This window comes from Carcharodon carcharias, chromosome 16 (assembly GCF_017639515.1).
Source record: "Carcharodon carcharias isolate sCarCar2 chromosome 16, sCarCar2.pri, whole genome shotgun sequence".
Taxonomy (NCBI): domain Eukaryota; kingdom Metazoa; phylum Chordata; class Chondrichthyes; order Lamniformes; family Lamnidae; genus Carcharodon; species Carcharodon carcharias.
In genome coordinates, this window is record NC_054482.1 from 52,982,219 (window position 1) to 52,999,773 (window position 17,555).

At 46.0% G+C, this 17,555-nt stretch overlaps 2 protein-coding genes across 4 annotated transcripts in view; one reads left to right on the forward strand and one right to left on the reverse strand.

Annotated features, from left to right (window-relative positions):
- Positions 1 to 17,555, reverse strand: part of LOC121289426 (centromere protein R-like) — a 95,946-nt gene that overhangs the window by 65,082 nt on the left and 13,309 nt on the right. For 2 of the 3 annotated variants that reach the window (XR_005945556.1, XM_041208892.1), the window contains exons 2-6: positions 8,589 to 8,619; positions 8,373 to 8,496; positions 7,575 to 7,644; positions 7,024 to 7,102; positions 5,693 to 5,786 (exon numbers count right to left, since the gene is read on the reverse strand). Coding sequence is in view for 2 of the 3 variants with exons in the window: in XM_041208892.1 (XP_041064826.1) it covers positions 5,693 to 5,786; positions 7,024 to 7,102; positions 7,575 to 7,644; positions 8,373 to 8,496; positions 8,589 to 8,619 (398 nt within the window). In the remaining variant the exon portion in view is untranslated. Of the gene's footprint in view, positions 1 to 4,332; positions 4,647 to 5,692; positions 5,787 to 7,023; positions 7,103 to 7,574; positions 7,645 to 8,372; positions 8,497 to 8,588; positions 8,620 to 17,555 lie in introns of those variants that run through there. The other variant, XM_041208893.1, reaches the window with a different exon arrangement.
- The window catches only part of efcab7 (EF-hand calcium binding domain 7), a 132,581-nt gene that overhangs the window by 7,895 nt on the left and 107,131 nt on the right, over positions 1 to 17,555 (forward strand). The gene's annotated exons all lie outside the window — the stretch shown is intronic.

The following is a 17,555-nucleotide window of genomic DNA, read 5'->3' on the forward strand; positions in this document are numbered from 1 at the left end:
TAGCATGGAAGGCGAGCGGTAGCACTGAGCGCTACCTGTGTGGGTGGAGGGAGGAGGAGGGAGAATCGGGTCCAGCGCTCTTCTGCGCATGCGCAAAAAAGAGCGCTTCAATCTCCCTGAGACACAGCTGCCCCGGGGAGATTGAAGCGTTTTGTAAAAAAATAAATAAATACATTAAAAACTTAATGAAACATGTCCCCTCATGTGACTGTCACATGAGATGGGACATGCTTTTATCTTTCAAAGAAAGGTTTTATTTAATTTGTAATAGCTTCAGGAAACCTCATCCCGCTCATGGATGAGGTTTCCTAAAAAAAGTAAAGGCCGCTTGGCCTTTTCGCCTGCCTGCAAAGCGTTAGGTTGGATGGACAGCGTAAATTTTAAGTTAATTAGTTTGTTAATGGTCTTAATAGGCCTTTCAAATATCGGTGGGTGCACAGCTGACTCTGGCACGCACCCGCCGAATGAAATATCGTGAGACAGAGCGATGACATCAAGATGCATGCCCAATGTCATCTCGCGTCATATTACGTTCCAGTGTGTCAGGCGCCCCCATGCCGAATGTAAAATTCTGCCCATGGTAACTGGTTCAATGTGAAAATTAATTATACCATGGCAATGAACTCTTTAGAAAAGGAACTAGATGAATAGCCATGAGGCAAACATTGCACAAATGCTGAAAATTTGAAATATAGATGTTTATTTAAAACAAAAATAGAAATAGCTGAAAATACACAAGATATAATTTGAAAATGTAAATGCTCATCTAATATCAAAAACAAATTGACTCATCATTTATAAAATTGCTGTTTGTGGAATCTTGCAACATATAAAAACGTTGTGTTTGAAAATGCAGTGACTTACGCATACAATGTTATTCATTGCACTCTGGCATTTCAGCAACTTGATAAAACACTAAATATCAATCTTTTATTGATAGGGCATGTCCTTTATTTTTGGTGGGTTAAAACAAAAATATACTATTATGAGCATGGGTAAAATTTGGACTTAAACTTAAATGAAACTTTTCCAATCAAAATCTGTTGCCAACAGGTCAGCGCTGATATGGTTAAAACTGTAGAATGTAAAACTCAGGAACAGATAGGAGGCTGGGGTCTGAAAGGTACCAGATAAAATATCTAAAATTCAGTGTCTCCACCACCGCACAACACCTATTTCTAGTGTACAACAGCTTGACAACAGTTTTTATAAGCCTATAAACTGAAATCTGAGTTAGCACAGTCCAATTCTAACATTAATCATGGTAAATTGCTTGCTGGAGAACACAGAGCATGCCACTATGTCTCCTGTCAATTCAGACAACAGAAAATAGCAGACTGATATACCTCTTTGTACAGGCTACACTGCTGTACAGATTTGTTTATAATTTAAAATAATTCAGAGAAGAAAGATACTGTTGTTTAAAAATAATCTATATTTTTTCAATTGCTTTAAGCAAATTTTTGAAAAGACTGACAGTCACTGGTAGAATGTAAGGGCTGCTAATGGTGTGTTATATCTCATCTATGGTATAATGGCAAAGTTCAAGAAAAGACTTAAGAGAACTAGGAAGTTCCTGAATTGAGAAATTTGTTTTTCCTTTAAAGTCCTTGCAATTTCTTTGAAGCAGTCAAACCAAAATATTAACCATGTTAATACCTTAGTAAGCAATGGAAAAATGACTTCTGCCAGCATTTCAGTTATGACAGCCAGCCTATCTTAACAACTGACAATATCTGGAATTACATTTTTATCTGACAAATGTTACTTCAATTAAAATTTAGTTATGCTGCCTCTGCCAATCAAAAGAAACCCTTTACCAAAAAACTCATGATGGGATGTGGGCGCCACTGGCTAGGCCAACATTTGTTACCCACCCTTAATTGCTCTTGAGAAGGTGGTGAGCTGCCTTCTTGAACTGCTGCAGTCCATATTGGGTTAGAAAGGGAGTTCCTGGATTTTGACCCAGTGGTGAAGGAATAGCAATATAATTCCAAGTCAGGATTGTGTGTGGTTTGGAAAAGAACTTGCAAGTGGTGGTATTCCCATGCATTTACTGCACTTGTCCTTCTAGGTGGTAGAGGTCACAGGTTTGGAAGGTGCTGTCGAAGGAGCCTTGCTGAGTTGCTGCAGTGCATCTTGTAGATGGTACACACTGCTACCAGCGTGTTGGTGGTGGTGGTGGAGGGAGTGAATGTTGAAGGTGGTGGATGGGATGCTAATCAAGCAGGCTGCTTTGTCCTGGATGGTGTCAAGCTTCTTGACTGATGTTGTTATGGAGAACTTTTCATCACACTTCTGACTTGTGCCTTGTAGATGGTGGACAGGCTTTGGGATGTTAGAAGGCGAGTTACTCGCTGCAGTATTTCCAGCCTCTGACCTGCTCTTTTAGCCACAGTATTTCTATGGCTGGTCCAGTTCAGTTTCTGGTCAACCCCCTAGGATGTTGATAGTGGAGGATTCAGCGATGGTAATGGCATTGAATGTCAAGGGGAGATGGTTAGATTCTCTCTTGTTGGAGATGGTCATTACCCAGCGCTTTTATGATGCGAATGTTACTTGCCACTTATCAGCCCAAGTCAGAATATTGTCAAGATTCTACTGCAAAAGGGTACGGACTGCTTCAATATCTGGGATATTGAACTTTACTAAATCAAAAAACAGAAACCTCTATTTTGGCAGTGTTGTCCAAACCAATAAATAACTGGTTGTGGATCAGAAATAAATATCATTCATATTAAAAGATTTTAGCAGTAGATATAATTAAATATTTTGAGTTCCAGTTGATCACAGTCAGGATAGCAATGGTCTACTCTAATTGGTGCATTCACACTGCGCTTACAGAGAATGAGATAAAGGAGTCCCATTCCAGATGACTATCTAATGACTCCTGCTGAAAGATGCACGTGTGTTAACTAGGGCAAGAATTACTTTTTATTTGTTTATGGAATGTGGTCATTGCTGGCAAGGTCATCATTTATTACGCATCTGTAATTTCCCTTAAGGTGGTGGTGAGCTACATACTTGAACTGCTGCAGTCCATGAGGTATAGCTGTTAGGGAGGGAGTTCCAGGACTTTGACCCAGCAATAGTGAAGGATGGCGATATAGTTCCAAATCAGGATGTTGTGTGACTTGGAGGGGAACTTGCAGGTTGTGGTGTTCCCATGCATGTGTCCTTCTAGGTGATAGAGGTCATGGGTTTCGAAGGTGCTGTTGAAGGAGCTTTGACAAGTTGCTGCAGTACATCTTGTAGGTGGTACGCACTGCTGCCACTGTGTGTCATTGGCAGACGGAGTGAATGTTTAATTTGGTTGGGGTGCTGTTCAAGCAGTCTGATTTCTCATGAATATTGTTGACTACTTGAGTGTTGTTGGAACTGCACTCATCAAGGCAAGTGGATAGTTCCAACACAATCCTGAACTGTGCCTTGTAGATGGTGGACAGGCTTTGGGGAGTCAGGAGGTGAGTTACTTGCTGCAGAATTCCCAGCTTCTGTCCTGCTCTTTTAGCCACAGTATTTATACGGCTGGTCCAGTTAATTTTCTGGTCAATGATAACCCCCAGGATGTTGATGGTGGGAGAATTCAGCAATGGTACTGTTGTTGAACATCAAGGGGAGATGGTTAGATTCTTTCTTGTTGAAGATGGCCATTTCCATCACAGAAGTGCCGGGAAATATTGCCTGCCGCTTATTAGTTGAAATCTGAATGTTATCTAGATCATGCAAAAATGGTCATAGACTGCATCAGTTTCTAAGAAGTTGAGAATGGTGCTGAACACTGGGTAATTGTCAGCGAACAACTCCACTTCTGATGTTATAATGAAGCAGCTGAAGACGTTTGAGTCTAGGACACTATCCTGAGGAACCTGCGCCTTTGTCCTGTAGCTGAGATGACTAGCATCCAACAACCACAACCATCTTCCTTTGTGCTAGGTAAGACTCCAACTATTGGACAGTTTTTCCCCTGATTCCCATTGACTTCAATTTTTTTTTTTAAGAGTTCCTTGATTTTATACTTGTTCCAATGCTGCCTTGATATCAAGGGCAATCACTCTCACCTCACCTCTGGAATTCAGCTCTTTTGTCCCATGCATGGATCAAGGCCGTAATGAGGTCAGGAGCCAAGTGGTCCTGACAGAACATCAGTTGTGATGCACCCTTCCCTCCCTCGCCATGTAAAACAGCCTCGTTGTAGAGACTGCACATTAGCCTTAGCCAAATTATCAGTGTTCCCAGTGTATTGGAACTGTATCCAATATGGGGGTGGCTATCTTTAGTATATCAATTTGAATGATAAGTGCTCAGGGTGTACTAAGTGCAATCTCAAAGTTGCCAAAATAGTTTTTTTTATTACAAATATCAAGTTCATATCAAACCACTGAATAAATCTTAAGTTAACACTTCAGCTTTAAATGAAATTAAAAAATGAAAGATTTTCTTTCAGGAACATCTGGTTGCAGACAGTACAATTGAAATGTATATTATTCTACAAGTTTAACAAAAAGATGACTATCAAAATAGCATTTCAAAGAGCACCTAAGCAGCCTTGATTGACACAATGAAAAAGCACGTGTTAGAAGAGTTACATATTTAGTTCTCCTGAACCTTAGCAGTCTGTTTGCCTCCTCTTTCACTTTGTTCCACTACAACAAAAACAGCGACATAAAATTATAATTTGCATTGGAAATAAATAACAATATTTTTCCTCTAATTTCTTGAAGGTACCAAATCATAAGGGGATACAATTTGACAGGCACCAGTTAAATCACGCAAGTGGACAATGTGTAGTCAGGTAATTCAAACATGGGGGAAGCAGTCAGGTCAAGTCATGAATGTCCATCATTACTGACCCAAGCACGTTGTTTCCACCATTTACGGTTAAAGTCTTTCTAAAACCGTGTATCAGAGAATGGTCAGAAGTAGGAAATCTGCCTGATTTTTTTTCCCCTGCCTGCCTCAGATGTTCTGAAATCAACTGTAACATCATAATCACCATTCCTCTACCAAGAAACAGCTCTCTCAGTCTCAGGGCTCTGTAACATACTGGGCAGTGTACTTACTAAGACTTTTAGGGAAACTTTACTTTTAATCCACTCTATCAGTACCTGCATTTTTCTTCTAATTTATTAAATATGTTAGTATCATGTTCCCAGACCTGGCAAAAGTTACTCCAAACCAGTCACTAGGTCATTTTATGAGAGTGGCAGAAAGATCATTTACCCTCCCTTTATCTTGCTATAAGAACTCTGCAGTCTGCTCAGCAGCCTTACCACTAATGTTACAGAAATAAAAGCAAAGTTAGGTACAGGAAGGGTGAAACCCATGACCCCACCCGAAGGTATTGTGCATTTGTGCTCCAATCCCTGAGCATCATAATACCCTAGGAAGTGTATAATTAATAATTGATTTAAAAAAATAATCAAGAAAACAGGTTTTTTGTGATCCTATAAATATATGTATGAATCAGAGTGTGCAATGTAATGGTGATGAGGAAGCACTCAAAAGGTTAACCGCTGATTTTCTTATTTTGTTCATCCTCAGTTCAGTCACAACATAAATTAGCTCGACTCTCTGCAGTTGTGTGTTTGTAGGGAGATTTGCACAGGACAGAAGAATGTGCAGTTCTCGCTACAATTAGCATAGGATTGTAAACGTTGGAAAATTTGTAAACTTAGGCCCTGGTACTTACTGAGTTTTCTGTTTCTTCGGAGCTCAGCATTCAGATCCCCTGACCTGTTCCAAGCACCAATGAAATACTCCAACTCTTTACTGCCCTCCAAAGCCTGAAATATTAGCAAAGTCATAAGCTTGTTGCATGACCAACAGACCCTATAAATAACTCTGGGCTTTTTTTTTACCGTCACTAACTTTGGATCAACAAACTGTCCTAACAATATCTATTATTGTTCTTGCTCAGTTTATAAATCTATTACTGTTGACAAAGAAATTTATCACTTTATCTCCAATAGACTGAACACAGTCTACATACATAATGACCTCAATAATCAGGCCACAAAAAATGCAATGTCTAAAATTTACTCAATCTTGCAAATTTTGATTTAGACTTAATTTGCTGGAATACAGAATTAGGCTTAGCCATGATGTTATCACTGTTCAGTCTTACACAAAAAATGGTCAATTCTGTGAGAAGCAGGAGGGTGCCTGCCATCTCTGACAAGGCAAAGAGTGAGCCAGCAATTTCAAGCAAGTATGGGAAATAAGTAGAACTATTTATATTATTTACAGCCAGGAAGGTGCCTTCCCCCAACCCCAAAACCAAGATCAGCTATCAAAAGGCATGATTCAGACACGAGGACAACAATAGCAAACTCACAGTAGCAATAGGCAGTGCCAAACCCAGCAGCAGGCACAGCTCAGTAATCCCACACAATCTTAATTTCAGATGTGCTACTAAATAACTCCAATCAAACTGAATGGAGGATCATCCCCAAGTCATTGCTACACACTAGCAGAATCTTCTGGTGAGAAATCAAGTCTCATTGACAGGGTCTACTTTACCAAGTTTAATTTTTCAGAACTCAGATGCTGCATAGGAAATATGTAAATGTAATCTTTGACGGATGAACAGGGAACTCTACAAGTGAGTGCTTAACCAAAAATACGGGCAGCCAAGTTGACTTTTGCATGAGTCACTGGCTAATAGCTGCAATGTAGTGAACAAATAGATGACGACACTTATTATTTGGTTAACAAAAATGCATAAAGAAAATAGAAAGCACACTGGAAGCATCTTAGTCTAGAGAGCTGTTTGGTACAAAATGAAATTTGGCTGTGATACAATGGTCGTGAAGCAAAGCTGTGCTTTTTATGATGTGGGTACTCGACTTTGGGGATAGGATGGTTGGAGTCTAAACTCATAAATGAAGAATGCCAGTTGACTAGGATATCAAATGCTAATACTCCAAGATCAATCACGATCTTCAGCAGAGAGTGAAAAACGGGTCACTTTTTGTACCTATTTTGAAGTACCATAATCTTTATCGGGTTATCCACACTGACCTGCAGAGCACTCAGCTTCTCTCTGGTTGCTTTGATAACCAAGACAGACTTTTCCACATTTGACCTCAAAATATTTAATCTGTATCAAAACAAAGGACTCAAGTTATATCACAAACTTCACAACTTGGCAGTTTATACATATTTATAATTCTACATCAATGAAAAGGAAATGAGATCAGTATTTGAAAAGCAAAAATGTAAAGATAGAGGGGAGGATAGGGATGTGGGATTAGAGTTGACAGCAATAATTGAAGTCTGACATGCCTAGGGGCTTCCTATGTGCTGTTTTATCTATGGTTTTAAATACATTATATTCAAAGTCTTACAGATAGTGCACATTTCCTGTAAGTATCACATTTACTTTGTCACATTTAGTGTATTTTCTGACTCACTATGAGCCAAACCTCAGGAGATCTAATACTTCCTGTATACATCATTTAAAAATACATATTTATATAATGTGACACATCAGTTATGTTCAACATAGTGCACTACACAGGATGGCTCCTCTTCCACATAGTGCAAGACTTCTTGGTGATTCAGTGACTCACTCTTTCTGGTCTGCATGCAGATGCCCTCTTGTGGAAACTGTAGTTGTCTCTATGTTCAATTCTGAAACATCTACAAACCAACAGAGAACAGTTATATTCTAATTTGATCTTATAAAGATTTGAGGGTTGAATGATATGTTAGCTCTAATTTTTCCAATTTTCTGCTTGCCTGATCAATGCCTTTTCTGCTGCTGAGGAAAGGTGGGCAAATAATCTGCTTGCTGTTCTGGCAAATGCTGTTTTGAAACAGCAAGGCTGGCCTAAGTCCCTGATTTTCTCTCTCCCCACATAGGGAAGCACCTGACCTCAAATCAGCCAGACTCCATTGCTGATATCAGGAAGAAATGCAAGTGTCTATAAATGTTGCATGGGGGTGGGGATGGGTGCAGAATCAAACGATACTTTTATTCTCTTCGTCATTATGGCATTATCTCCTTTACATTTACTACATAGGAAGAAATTTGTATTTATATGCTTAATATACCTCACTGTCCCTCTTGTAACTTTTCTTGTTTCCATTTTATTGATAGAGTACTACAAAGATTATAGTAAAATTTTCCTCTTATTTCACCCCCATTGAATATTACTGAAATTATTATGCAAAGTGTTTTGCAGATACTTTTTTAAAAGAAATTCAAATGATCATCTTGGTCTGTAGAGCGATGATACTCCAAAATTGGAACACATGATGTATCCATTAACTAGTTAAGAAGTAAATATGAATATATTGTTAGCGTGCCACTCAACCATGCAACAACATACGAAACAAAATTAATTAATTTTCAGTTATGACTATACCAGTTTTTGCCCTAAATTGGGAGTCCTTAGGGGTGAAAGGGCTAAGACACTGAGTTCCAGTGACTGGGGAAAATCTTTCAATGGAAATTTTGTGTTCCATCTTGCGAGGTGTTGCTTCAACTTCCTGCAGTTATAGAAGAAAATGCCCTTAAGTCACATTTTTCAGTTTTTGTCTCAATGAAAGCATCTTCATATTTGCCTATCTGTAATACTTACCCTTTTTTCTAACTGAAGGGACCGTTTAACTCTGAAACATTAAAAGAAACAAGTTTTGTTTAGGAAGACATTAGAAAGTACAAATTCTAAGCAGCTGATATTAATGGGGTGAGCATAATACCAATTTCACTCTCTGCCCCATGTTCTCTCTGGTGTATGCTTCCACTGGTGCTGCAAATTCTGATCTGCCATTGGTACTTTTTCAGGTTAATGCCATTGTTTGCTTCCTTAAGTGGATCCCATACTTCATATGTATTGAAGTAGATTCACAATGTCAAATCTCGACCTGTACAATAGCGTAACCAAAAAGTGTAACAATAATACTGTTGGGTTCCTCTGTCACGGAGCAGAAAACCCAACCCTGTATATATTTAACTACTTTAACCTTATTACTATTTCTTATTTTTAAACTGGACTTTTCTGCTGAACAAAGACAATTAAGATGGTTGAACCTCTATCTGGAAGTTATCTCCTAGCGGTCTCCAGAACAAAATAATTCCCTTCTCAGTTTTGGAAATGTCACACCTCGTTATGCCCAAATTTCTAACAGACCAACTTCAAAGGGACCTATAGGGATGTCGTTTGCTATGCCAACCTCGTTAGCGGAGTCCGTGGGTCTGTTGAGACAATAGCTTCCCAAACCCCAGACCCTCAACACAAATGGCACCCCTTTCAATCCATAATATCTGAGACATTATCAGCCCTGAAAACAAAGCCAAACTCCAAATGCTGGGTAAACATCCTTTGTTGAAGTCACTGTGGAAAAGGAAGGGCAGATGACCCAAGACTCTGGCCTTTTAAGCAGTTTAATATTACCCTTCTGAGCTATGCAGCCAGTCTACTGTTTAACAACCAACTGGCAGGACACACTAAAGCAAGCTCAGTCCAGGTTGGACCATTGGCCTTTTGAGTGATAATACAAAATAAAGAATACACTGTGGTTCCCCACATCAGTGGTTGGTCATTCTTGACTCAAATAAAAAAAGATTCTGACCACCCTCCTGCACTTTTCTTCTGGACCTGGCCAAAGATCATCCTCGGAGCTTTTTTGATTCTGAACCTGACTCACTTTGCAGCCTGTTCTGAGCTCAATTCTGTTTATCCAACACTGACATTCACAGTCAGAAGAGAAGGCCTGACAAGGCTTTTTGGGACCAGAGAGTTCCCAACACAAAGACGTGTGAGGTGCTTACTGATTGCCAAGATAGGCTACCAATTTTAGTTTAGTTGTACTTGAACCACATTTCAGTTTGGTCCCCTTTTCAAAAAGTATGTGCGGATACATATTGCTTTAGATACCCATAACAATTTCTCAATAATCCGTTGTCAAAAAATGGTAAAACAAAATCCTGAAATGTGGCACTGCCCTAGTTACTTTGTCCAAATAAACATTATCCGTGTGTGAACCCAAGTATTGAGCATCAGTAGGCGATTTGATTGCACGAGATATCACGGATGAATAACTCGGATTCTGTTCTCTTCTGATGTTCAAAAGTACATACTTTCTAATAGTGCATCCTGGCTGATTTACCCTTCTTGGTAGTTCAGGGAACTCTTGAGTAAAATAAGAGTTACAACTGTGCTCCTCAACTATAATTACTGATTAGCACAGGTTTGTAGGAATATTTCATTTTCATGTGTGTAAAGATGAGGTTAACTTGACATATGAATAATTGAGTTGAATTATTGGTTAGGTGACCTAATAGGGCTTCCTGAGCAATCAATTATAATTGATTCATTAAGACACTTTTCTTATATTCAAAATCAATTAATTGACCTCTCATCGATCCACTGTCATGTAATCTGGCCTTGTCGTTTAATGATCCTGTTTCACTCCACATCAGAGACATTGTTGCAATAACAAAACAAACTGGAATTTCTTTCTGGCGTTCAATTTATTAGTCAGGGGATACTCATAAAATGAACCTGAGCAACTCTGGTGCATTCCCAACACTGGGCAAGGCGAGGCTTTCTTTTTCTATACGATGAAATGTTTGTGCCAATCATAGTGAAGGCAGTTTGAGTCTGAAATGGGAAAGTGTTTTATTTTCCAGCACTCAGTCTCAGCATCAAACCGCAGTGGATGATTAGATAACAACACTGGTTTCCATTAGAGCTCACAACGTACTGAACAACAAATATTTCCCCGTCATAAACTCAAAAGAATATTTCTATTGTGCCAGCAAAATAGTTTCAATTGGTTGTGGCTTCTTATAACTTATATGTTCTATTCTGGTGGTATATTAGGCACATCTGTACTCACTAGGAAAAAGGTTGGGATTTCCTTAAATTCAGGAATAATTACATTTATATTGCAATATTTATATAGCAATTTTACAATAAAAAATGACAAAGTAAATGACAATAAAAAATAAATTTCACATAGGTGTAATGAAAAAACTGGTTGCCAAGACAAAGGAGAAGCTACAACCACTAATGGTAGGAGAGGGATGGAGAAAAGACTAAGGTGGAACTTCATTGAGCTGGAGGCCGAGTTCCAGACATTGTGGCACATCAGGGAGGGGGAAGGTTACCTAGCTGCTTTGTTCTAGGAGGCACTGATTTGGTCAGTGGCCAGGGACAGGAGAGTGTGACTGCAAGTAAGGTAGGTAAGGGAACCCAGAGGGTGGGATTGCAGGAGCTTCAACCTTTGCAATTGTCCAACAGGTTTGAGGTTCTCTCAGCTTGTTTGGATGAGAGTGGGGGCTGCAGGGTCGATGAACTGACAGACCATGGCAATGTGGTATAGAAGGCCATTCAAGTGGGGGAAGCAAAAAGGAATTAGTAGTAGTAGGGAACAGTACAGTGAGGGGGAATTGACACTGTTCTCTGCAGCAAAATGCAAGAGCCCAGAATACTGTGTTGCTTGCCTGGTGCAAGGATTTGGGATATCTGCTCAGGCCTGGAAAGGAACTTGCAGTGGAAGGGGGAGGATCCAGTCATCATGGTGCTTGTAGATACCAATGACAAAGGCAGGACAGGGAAAGAAGTTCTGTATAGTCAGCACCAAGAGCTAGGTACCAAATTAAGAAGCAGAACCTCAAAGGTAGTAATCTCTGGATTATTACTTTAGCCACAAGTAAATTGGCATAGGGCAAATAAGATTAGAGAAGTGAATGTGTAGCTCAAAGACTGATGTGGGAGAAGTATGTTCTGGTTCTGACACCAGGACGGGTGAAAGTAGGGGCTGTACCATTGGGACGGTCAACACCTGAACTGTGCTGGGACCAGTCTCCAGCAAACCATATAACTAGGGAAGTAGAAAATGTCTTCCAGGGTCACAGAAGATGCAGGGCTGGCTCCTCGGGGACAAGGGCTACCCATAGAGGGTGTGGCTGATGACAACCATGCGACAGCCTCAGACTGCAGCAGAGTGACAGTATAACGCGGTTCATGCTGCGAGCTGCAACATGACGGAGCAAACCATCAGGATGCTGATGATGAGGTTCCAGTGCCTGGACCGGTCTGGTGGAGCCCTGCAATATAGTCTGCAGAGGGTATCACGCATCGTTGCTGAATGCTGTGCCCTTTTCAACCTGGTTCTCCAACGGGTGACAAGTTGGCTGAGGAGGAGATGGAGGAGCTGCACGTTTCCTCTGATGAAGACACCAAGGGGGATGAGCGTGAGGCGGTCCACCGAGTTGACAATGACGGAGATGAGGTCCGTGCACTGGCTAGACGAGGCAGGCATGCTCGGGAGGCCCTCATAGCTGCTAGATTTGTGCAGGATGATGACGACAAGCAGCGAGGTGATCCCATAGATCCTCACATTGCATTTGTGAACGTTTGACTCCAATGTGGCTTATGGCAGCGTGAATACCCTCTATGAGAATGCTCCTGTCACGGAGATGCAGTGGAGGCCCTAATAGTCGCTCGATCGCAGGAGGATGTTGACAACTTGCAGTGAGGACACTTCATAGATCTTCACATAGCCTCTGAGAATTTCTGACTCCCGACTGGCCAAGGGCAGTTCGCTTGTGTTCCGTGATCAGGGTTATATCATAGAGATAGAGCCATGAAACTTTAGAAGCATCTGATGCTTTGTCCTCCTTCAGCACCTGAGCCCTTCAGGAGCCAGAGCACAGCATCAGTGATCACAGATGCTGAAAACATGGAGGGCAGCCCCTCCTTAAAGGTGCTGAGAGCACATCAAGAGAATGAGAGAACTCTGTGGCACTTGCCCACTACATTCCGGCAGCAATGACCAGCACTGCCGAAGTGCAGGCATCAGTAATGTTTCCAGGGAGTGTGAGGCCGGACCATCACTTTGGTCCAAAGGCTGCACAAAGCACAGGGAAGAGGCCCTGGACTGAGACATGTTACTTTATCTTGTGTAGAAAGGTTTCACATCTGAGTGACACTCTCAGAGTCATCTGGATGGAAGGATGGGTGGACCCGGAGTCCTCTGCGACCTCTCTCTCTTGTGTTTGCTGAACCTCCTTCCTATGGGTGCCTGGGGGGGCTCCAGACTGACTCCTTGAGGAGCAGGGATAGCTGGAGTGAGATTGAGCTGCCCGGCACCCCTTTCATGTAAACATTGTTGGAGGCCAAAAATGGCATCAGCGATGGAGTTGAGCCCGCGCAGCAGTGCAGGAGCAAGGTCCTGGACCAAGGTCTCCATGGCAGCCACCACTTTACCAGTGTTGACCTTGTGTGTTGCAATGCCGGCGCTATCACCTCAGCCTGAAGGCGGACAAACTCCTCCATTGCGCCTTGCAATCTGAGGAGAGCAGCAGACATCCCTTCCTGATTTTCCTGAGCTTGCCTTTGCAGCTCCAACAACTGTGACATGACCAAGTCCAGAGGCTTGTCATCTGACTCGGACTCAGCAACGTTCTGGCTTCCAGCAGGCCTCCAAATGCCAGACACCTGGAAAGTGCCTGCTGCCCGCCACCTGCTGTGGATCAGACAGTGTGATGTGCTTACCAGATTGTGATCCCAGGTCTACTGTAAAGCTAGGTCCCACAAAGGCATGTCTCTCTGCACTGGTGGAGGGTGTGGGTGAGCGCTGTGACGAGTGCCTCTAGATTCCTTCAGAAGTTTCTTCAGGGCATGATTGGGGGCCCTGGGTCCTGGACTCTGTCGGCTGTTTCCCAGATGTGCCTGCAAAAGTAAAGGGAGATAACTAGTGCATGGCAGTGGCCTGTGAAAGAGGACACAACACTCACAGCATGGTTGTTGGATGGATGCTGCACTGCTGGATCCTCACTTGGTAGAGTAGTGCCGACCTCACTGTCAACACAGGACCAGTTCAGATCCTTGCTGGCCGGCTGGATGGCTCTGTTTTCAAAGTCTGTGAGGACCTTGATTTCGGGCATTCCGCCACCAGTCTGCAATCTCTCTCTCTTGTGTGTGCCAGCTTGTCCTGCATTGAGATGGAGAAAGTGAAAGCAGGATTTTCACTGCCGGGTCAGATGATAAGTATGCCGGGCCTGTGGTGGTGATGATTGGTCCCATGGGCGGGATGAGGCCAATGACGGTGACTGTGAGAGAGTGAATGGTGATGTCCCTTGAACTGGTAATGAGCAAGGGCCCTGTGAATGTGTGATGGGTTTATGAGTGTGTAAGTTGAGAGTGATGAGAAGAGTGACTTACCCTGACAGAATGGAGGAGATCATTCATCCTCTTGTGCATGGGGTGGCTGTCTCTTCTGAAGGGTATTGGTGCTGACCACCAGTTCCCAAGCTGGATTGGTCACATTGCTGCCCATCTTGCAGCCAGAGCGGGGATACAGGACATTCGGGCCAGGTTCCATGGCATCCAGCAGTCGATTGAGAGACCCACCATTGAAGTGGAGGGCTACGGTTATTTTTCATTTGCTGGCAATGTCTTCCGAGTAGCGGCGGTGAGCTGGAAATAATGAGTGGCGTGCTCATTTAAACATGGTGGCTGGTGTGATGCAATGGCATGGTGATGATGGGCAGGTGAATGAGAGAGAGCCTGCCCGCCAAGGAAACAGCGTGTTTCCCAGGGATGCATAAGAAATGTGGCGGCCGTGAAAATCTGCCATCACTGCCAGCGGGTGGAGCACCATTTTGCCTGCCCCCTACCACACTTCATGCTAATTTGAGAAAATTCCGCCCAAAGAGTAGAGACAAGGCAAGAGAGAAAGGTATGAATATGGAACTGATAAACAGACCGTGAGAGGAAGGGATAGAGAGTAGAATTCTAAGAGTAAACCAGCAGATAAAACCAATAATAAAAGGACAACACCAAAGGCTCTGTATCTAAATCACGTAGCATTCGAAAGCAAACGGATGAACACATGGTGCAAATACGAGTAAAAAAGTGCAATCTAATAGATATTACATAGGCATAGCTGCAGGATGACACAGATTGAGAATTCCAACTCCCTGCTACCTTCCCTCCCTCCCCACCACTCCTCCCCTTCCCCCCTCCCTTCCACTCCCTTCCCCCCCACGCCTCCACTCTGCCCCCTCCCCCCCTCCTCCCCCCTTCCCACCCCACACTCCCTCTCATCCCCTCCCTCCTCCCCTTCCCCCCCCACACTCCCTCCTCCCAATCCCCCCCCACACTCCCTCCTCCCAATCCACCCCCACACTCCCTCCTCCCCTCCCTCCCCACTCCTCTCCCTCTCCTCCCCTCCCTCCCCACTCCTCTCCCTCTCCTCCCCTCCCTCCCTCCTCTCCCTCCCCCCAGTCCTCCCCTCCCCTCCTCCACCCTCCTCTCCCTCCCCCCTACTCTCCCTCTCCTCCCCCCCAATCCCGCCTCACATTCCCTCCCTCACCCTCCCCCCATTCCCTTCTCCCTCTCCCTACCCCCTCCCCCACTCCCTCCTCTTTCCCTCCCCCCACTCCCTCCATCCTCCCACTCCCCCCACTCCCTCCTCTCTTTCCCTCCCCCCACTCCCTTCTCCCTCCCCCCACTCCCTCCTCTCCCTTCCCCCGACACACTTCCTCCTCACACTCCCTCCCCCCTCGTCTTCTCCCTCTTCCTCCCCCTCCTCCCTCTCCCTCTCCCAACTCCCTCCTCCCTCTCCCCCCCACTCCCTCTCTCCCCCCACTCCCTCCTCCCTTCTCCCCCTCGCCCCCAACTCCCTCCTCCCCTCCCCCCAACTCCCTCCTCCCCAACTCCCTCCTCCCTCTCCCAACTCCCTCTTCCCTCTCCGCCCCCACTCTTTCCTCCCTCCTCCCCGCCCCTCGCCCCTCCTCCCTTCGCCCCCTCCACTCCTCCTCTCCTTCCCCTCCTCTCCCACCTCCCTCCTCTCCCCCTCTCGCTCCTCCTCCCCCCTTTCCCTCCCATCCTCTCCCTCCCCCTCTCCCCTCCCTCCGTCCCGCCTCCCCTCCCTCCCCCTCTCCTACCCCTCCAACCCCCCTCCCCTCCCTCCTCTCCCCCTCTCCTCCCCTCCTTCCTCCCCTCGCCTCCCTCCCCCTCTCACCTCCCCACCTCTCCCCTCCTTCCTCTCCTCCCTCCCCCACCACCCTCCTCTCCCTACCCCACCACCCTCCTCTCCCTCCCCCTCCTCCCCTGCCCCTCTCCCTCGCTCCTCCCCTCCTACCCCATCTCCCCTCTCCCTCCATCCCTGCCCCTCCCTCTCCTCCCCTTCCCATCCCACAGTCCCTCCTCCCCTTCCCCCCACACTCCCTCCTCTCCCCCTCTCCTCTAAGCCTCCTCCTCTCCCCCCCAGCCTCCCCCTCCTTCCTCTCCCACTCCCTCCTCCTCCCCTCGCCACCCTCCCCCCTCTCCCATTCCTCCCTCCACCTCCTTCCTCCCCTCCTCCCTCCACCTCCTTCCTCCCCTCTCCTTCCTCCCCTCTCCTTCCTCCCCTCCCTCCCCCACCTCCTTCCTCCCCTCCCCCCTCCTTCATCCCCTCCCTCCCCCACCTCCCTCTTCCTCCCCTCCCTCCCCCATTTCCCTCTCCCTCCCCCCTCGCCCTCTCCCCTCCCCCGTCTCCCTCCCCCCTCGTCTCCCTCCCCCCTCGCCTCCCTCCCCCTCCCTCACCTCCCCCTCTCCCTCCTCCCCCTCCCCACCCTCTCCCCTCCCTCCCCATTCCTTCCTCACCCCTTCCCCCCCCCACACTCCCTCCTCACCCCCACACGCACCCTCCTCCCCTTCCCTACACTCCCTCCTCTCCCCCTCCTTCCACCATCTCCCTGGTGCTCCCCTTCCTCCACCTCCACCCCCCCACACACTCCCTCCCCCCCGACATAGACTCCCTCCTCCGCTTCACCTCCCACACTCCCTCCTCTCCCCCTCCCTGCCCCCTCCTCCCCCACACACTCCCTACTCCCTCCCACACACAGTCCCTCCTCCGGCCCCCGACACACACTCCCTTCCTCCCCCCCAACACACACACACTCCTTTCCTCACCCCCCACACACACACACTCCCTTCCTCACCCCCGACACACACACACTCCCTTCCTCCCCCCCCACACACACACACTCCCTTCCTCCCCCCCCACACACACACACTCCCTTCCTCCCCCCCCACACACACTCTCCCTTCCTCCCCCCGACACACACACACTCCCTTCCTCCCACCCAAACACACTCACTCCCTTCCTCCCCCCAGACACACACACACTCCCTTCCTCCCCACCCCCACACACACACACACACACACACTCTCTTCCTCCCCCACACACACACACTCCCTTCCTCCCCCCCACACACACTCCCTTCCTCCCCCCTACACACACTCCCTTCCTCGCCCCCACACACACTCCCTTCCTCCCCCCACACACACACTCCCTTCCTCCCCCCCCAACACACACACACTCCCTGCCTCCCCCCCCACACACACACACACTCCCTTCCTCCCCCCCCCACACACACACACACTCCCTTCCTCCCCCCCACACACACACACTCCCTTCCTCCCCCCCCACACACACACTCCCTTCCTCACCCCCCAACACACACAAATTCCTTCCTCCCCCCCACACACACTCCCTTCCTCACCCCCCTACACACACACACTCCCTTCCTCCCCCCCGACACACAC